Raw genomic sequence first — 6000 nt, forward strand, 5'->3', positions numbered from 1 at the left:
AGAAAGAGATGTTGATACGAAGCTGAACAGAAAGAGATAGAACAAGTTGCAACCCCCCCAAAGGAAGAAAAAAAAAAAGTCACACAGACGCACCTTGTTTTGGAAATCAAGCTTATCAAAAGGCATTCACAGCCACACGCTCACACTCCAACAGGTGATAATACTGAGTGTGTATTTAAAGTTTTCTAGCCATGACACATAATTGAGTTTAAGTAAAGCACCGTTCACACTGGGCTACAATTACCTCATGATTTAGGAGTTTACCTGTGTTTTGTTAGGTGCATTCAGACAGGATAAACACATCCTGATTTACACTTGACAGACCATGGCGGGAATTATGCTTCGGCCGAGGTTTGTTTAAAGATCCGTGCAGAGAAGGTTAAGGCCAGGCTTTGTTTGAAATGAACTGGCTCTGATCGCATCTGAGGGCAAATGTGTTTATACTCGATCTAAAAGGACGCACTTAAAGGCCTTCCGCCATAAAGAGGGGAAAAGATGTGATTAATCATATAAATGAGGATAAAGGAGCTCTCCTCAGAGGTTATACACACACCTGTAGGGAGAGGCAAAAAGAGCTGTGCGGAGAATGGAAGAGAGATCGAGATGTTCTTGAACCATCCGACATGTGCTTTATTTGACGCATAAGTGACGTCTCTGTCAGGGTAAACTGGAGGCGGCAGAGGATGGCAGAGGATGGCGATGCACGCACTTTCCAAAAACTCAACAATGCTCTGAAATAGCTGGTCCGACTTCCTGCCAGGAGACAGGGTTTGAAAAGCAGAACACTGGAGCTGAACCTGACGGATTATTGTTATACCCAAAATCACAGTGGTAAAACGGTATACCCGAATGCCATATGCGCGTCACATGTTGGATGCATCGTTCTGTATTTCGCACCCTGCTCGGCCTGGGATGAAGTAACTGGGGCGCAGGGACTCACATTTATTACTGTACCATAATACTGGAAGGTTTCTGCTGACTCATGGAGGCTGTGCAGAGGCTACAGGGTATTTCACACCGGCTGTCAACACATCGTTTTCAGAGAGGCAAACAGTAGCCCTTTACAGAGGCAGACAAATGGCTGCTTCACATACAATAGAGACAAAAGTACGGTAAACAAGCGCACTCCAGCCAAGGGTCTGCTTCTGAACTGCTACACACCCCCGGGTGCATGTGTGTGTGTGTGTGTGTGTGTGTACGTGTTGCCGGGCAGCTGTTACATTAGTTCCTTTGTGATAAAGTTATCTATTCTGCAGATGTCAGATGTTGAGTTGCATCAGTATATTTAGATTCAGCTCATAACTCTCCCAGCTCCTTGATAGACAACCTTCCCCTCGCTGATGGGTTCAAACTGAGAGATACAGACAGTGATGAAAGGAAAATCATGTTTGGTTCCAGTTTTCACAGGAGCATTGCCATGGCGTTCTCTTTCCAGCGCTCCGGCACGCTGGTAATCAAGTAATTAAAAGTTACTGCACTCATTGTAATTCACTCTAAGTAAAGACTGTCAGCAAATGGCTTAAAGAGCTTAAACAGACAACAAGAGAGGTGTTTGGGAAAGAGTTTTACTGCACGAAGGTGAGCCTCTCCAGCAGCCCTTCATTTCATTTTCAGCTGCGCCCAACACCTCCAGCCACTGGACGAGGTCCTGCATGTTTCTCCCTCTATTATCCCACGATTTACAGCCGAGAAAGTGGGGAGCCGAAGTTTGTTGACATTCCCTGCCCCACGCAACCTCGAACGCAGCGCTAACCCCCTTTTTTTTCCCGACCTCGTAAAACGGCCTTGGCCCGCTGAAAGCATCAACCGTGACAAGGACAGAAATATGAAACAAGAGGGAATTCTCACAAAATGGGTTTAGACAGCTTTGATCTACAAACTTCTGAGATGCATGTGTCTGTGAAAGTATGTCAGCCAGCAGTCTGTGTGTAGTAAACAAGGGCAACACCATATTATCTTGTAAATTGTTGGCATGCAGGATGATGACCTAAAAAAACAAATCCAATTTGGAGATGTTTTTCTCCGAGAACTGAGGCATTTGTGGCGTTTTTTTTTAAAGGCGTGAATATGAGAGATATAAACAAAAGCTTTTTATAAAAGGGGGAAACAAAGGTTTATGTTTGGAGGCCAAGATACTCCATCTGCCCCTCATGCAAAGAGAACCAGAAAACAGGCAGTTTAAAAGCGGTGACTGGGCCCACCAGTCTTCGCACCTTGGTGAACTCATATGGAGCGAGTTCATCCATTTAGAAACCACAAGAATGCTCCGGCTCTAATGACATCACTGAGCAGTCAGCGAGGGTGTCTGGGTAAAGCTTTGTCTCCAGGCAAAACAGCCAGTGCAAGCAATAAGCCACTGATAGCTAGCAAATAAAAAGCCTTTTATTGGTTATAAATTGTGTCAGTCCATTAAACTTTATGTTTTTCCTGAGTGACATTACTCTAAGTTAAGCCAACAGCAGACACAGAGAGAAGACATCTGATAGTCCCATTCTTTTCTGGATTTTCAACTTGTTAACATTTAGTGGAACACAAAGCGATCGGACTTCAGCTGGAATACAATGTGTTCTGCATCTTTGCATCGAAAATACGCGGCCTGGTTAAAATGTCAGAACCCTTTATCGAGCTATTTTGGGGGGTTTTTCAGATGCTATATGTGTAGAAGCAGGTTCATTCCAGCCCCAAGAGAGCTCCGCAGGACTCGGACTGTTTTTAGAGTTCCCACGTGCTGTTCGTGGGAGAAGATAAATGTAGAGCAGGCTAAGGGGAGGAATGCATTCAAAGCACCCTTAATTGAGCTGGATGGCCTGCAGTCACAGAGGCAGAGCGTCTCAACAAGGCCGGGGCTGGCGAGATCCTGAGATGTGCCTCACACGTACACATCATTAAACCGGCTGCTTTGGCTCGCGGCTCGGCGGTGCCGACGAACACTGCACAGACAGTGGGAATTACATGGGAAAAAGTTGTCTGGAAGGAGCTCCCTCCTCCTTCAAAATGAAAAGTCCCCTGGCTGTCAATGAAGGGGAAGTGCTCCCATGCTGAGGCCCACTGTGTCGGCCATTGAACAGGGGAACATTCCTCAGTAATTCAGTTTGACCTGAACCCAATATGCTAGCCGAGGGTCACTGAATACTGAGCGCCACATACAGGGAGCAGACGAAAGGGGAGGAGGAAAAGTTGGGAAAATCGGATGTAGAGGAGTGAGAGGCGCAAGTGACGGACAAGACTCGGAGGGGGTGGAAGGAAACACAAAAGCCCACGTCAGTATGATCTGCTGGAGTGGTCTTAATTTTGTCGACTGTATTATTTGTCAGACTGGTGTTTTGACTTAACGATTATCGCCCCGATAATGCTAACTGGCATCCAAAAATGACCAAACTTTTCACATCCGCCTCTTTCGAGAGAATTTGCTTTTGAGCTTACAGCGGCATCTAGGCCACGATAGATTTCCGCCACGCCACTCAAAACACAGAGCAAATGCGCCCGTTGCGTGACTTTTAAATGAAAACTTGCTTGAAATGTAGGACACACGATGCAGTAATGGAGCGTGTTGGTCCGACGAGAACGTGGCAGCAGGGAGGAAATGATAATAATAATAATAATGTGGAGAAATGGCTGTGCCGTGGCGTAGTTGGGACGGAGAGAATTACAGTTTTAATTCTATAAAAATCAAATCCCTCCACTTGGCAATCCTCTTATCAAGTAATCCCCAGGTGGGTTTCAGAGGCACAGGGCAGCAGGCTCAAACTGCCCCAGTGCAGCAACACATCTGCCCCAGCGGCGGGATGATATCACCGGCTGCTGCTCTGCTCTAAATAAAGGCTTTAAATTGACACTGTCCATGTAGATACTGGGCCAAACGTCTAAACTGTTGTCTTTGGTTGCTGTTGTGTATACAATTCCAAAAAACATTAACACTGACATAAATATTTGATAGATGTCTGCCCTGGTTGGGCTGGGTTCACTGGCTGGAGTCTATATAGGAGATTACTCAAGATTAAAATGCATGCAAATTGTGCATTTAGTGCATGGTGTAATGGTGCATGGTATGCAGTCACAGAGGGGAGGAATTTCCCCCAGGTCGAAGATCCTACTGACCACAACATTAGTTCTCAAGGATGAGAAGTCACATGGTTATTGTTGATGAAAACTAGAGTATAAAGCCAAGATCCTGAAATGAGGTAAAGTATTTTGTGTCATTCCTGAAGCACCTCAAGGTTTGGGGCAATTACAAAACTCATATTGGGAGTTTAAAATTCAGGAGTGCTACTGGAAAACATTTTGGATTAAAGGCCCAATAAATAACTCTCTCTATGAAGCAATGCTAGATTCCTGAAGCAATGCTGAGATATTACTTTTGTTTACTTCCCTGCTTGACTGTCCTTCACTGAGACTGCCAACATTCACCGGCGTTTCCAGCTATAAAGCATCCACTACATGACAGATGCTATTTTCTGCTCTCATGTTGGGAAGCACCCGTTCCCAGGGCAAAAAAAAAAATCAAACTCATACTAAAAAAAAAGAAGACAGAGAATGGCATTTCTCTCTGGCACATTGACAACACCAGCAAGAGAGCGATGATACCGTCCATACTCTCCCATGCTCTTGTTTTCATGTTCCCTTGCACTTCTGTTTTTAGAGGCAACAAATCCAGCTAAGAATATAAAAGCCAGTGTCCAGAATCCTACAACTGGCATCCTTGGTGTGTTAGCTGCAAACATCCCAACCTCTCTCTGTGTACTGTAAATATGGCCGACTGTGAGGAAAGGACCCCCTGACCCGCTGTAACTTTGACATATAGACACCGGTGCCACAGCGACTTGACGCCGCGTTAATGGAGCCGCTGACCATAACAGAGACCGTATCCCCTCAATCCATATTCTCCACCGCTTAGCTGTATCCACACTTAATTCAACAGCAGTCATTTCAGTGTGGGATTAGTGGGCTGGATAGAAAATCTTAATCTGCCAGCGAGAGAGTATAAGGAAAGAGAGGGAGTAGAGGGAGGGGAAACATGCATTCCTGCACATACAAATCCCCTGCAATGCTGGATTGTTTTACCGCTGCTTAAACGACGGGTATCCATTTCCTTCTGTTATCAATCAGAATCAAAGTGGTTTACGCAGCGCCCCGGCCCCATGCTGTTGCCACTAGCAACAGGACACGCGATCCCCACCACCACCACCACCACCACCACCACCTGAAACCGGCTAATCGGGCTCAGTGCAAAATCAGAGATCATCCCCTGCACATGTGTACAAACGCATGCTCTATGAAATATGTTCCCTCCTCATGGGATTATTAAGAAAATTGCAGCTCAGGACAATGTGAAGACGTCTGAAGGAGGTGCAGCCGAGGGGGGGGGGGGATCATCAAGCCTCATTGAATTAGGCACAAGAGAAGCTGAGTGTGCATGTATTCTTCTGACAACAGAGAAAGTATGGCACATGAACCATTTCCCCCGAACAAGGACAATCAATCAAAAGACAGTGAAATCATACATCTGCGCATGAATTAACGCCATTTGGTCACGTCGTGTACGCTGACGACCGTCCGGCTCTTACCCTGGTGGAGATGCAGCATCCTGGTGCATTCAGAGGACACACATGGTAATCCACCAGCACGCTTCCCTCCTGCTCTGCAGCTGCTGCCCACTGATCCTGCAGATGATAAAGTTTACATCCACAATGCAGCACTGCCGGCTCTACGCTGCTCCCTGCCTGCCTCTCTTGACTTGACTGAGACCAAACTGCCTCTCCTCCCCTCCTCTCTCCTCTCCGCTCAAAATCCTCGCTTCCCTCCCTCCGTCTCCTCGTCGCTCCTGTCCTCTACCCTCCCTGTCTCTCTCAATCTGGCAACATGCATTGACTCTCCCGATGCTGCTCCCCTCTACTCCTCTCTTCCTTCACGCAGCGTACGCTCTCCCTCTCCGTGCTATGCTTTCTCTCACTAACACACACGCTCGGAGGCTCCTCTTCACACACACAGCGCTGCGTGCCC

General features: G+C 46.7%; 1 protein-coding gene across 6 annotated transcripts in view; it reads right to left on the reverse strand.

The window, feature by feature from the left end:
• Positions 1–6000, reverse strand: part of LOC111665278 (nck-associated protein 5) — a 125631-nt gene that overhangs the window by 69852 nt on the left and 49779 nt on the right. The window contains exon 1 of one of the 6 annotated variants that reach the window (XM_087177694.1): positions 5565–5966. The exons of 4 other annotated variants lie outside the window; for them this stretch is intronic. In XM_087177694.1, the coding sequence (XP_087033820.1) occupies positions 5565–5583 (19 nt within the window). In that variant the 5' untranslated portion in view covers positions 5584–5966. Of the gene's footprint in view, positions 1–5564; positions 5967–6000 lie in introns of those variants that run through there. One more of the 6 variants, XM_023420211.2, reaches the window with a different exon arrangement.

This window comes from Seriola lalandi, unplaced genomic scaffold (assembly GCF_002814215.2).
Source record: "Seriola lalandi dorsalis isolate HSWRI2012SDOR001 ecotype SW California unplaced genomic scaffold, Sedor1 jcf7180002054630, whole genome shotgun sequence".
Classification (NCBI taxonomy): domain Eukaryota; kingdom Metazoa; phylum Chordata; class Actinopteri; order Carangiformes; family Carangidae; genus Seriola; species Seriola lalandi.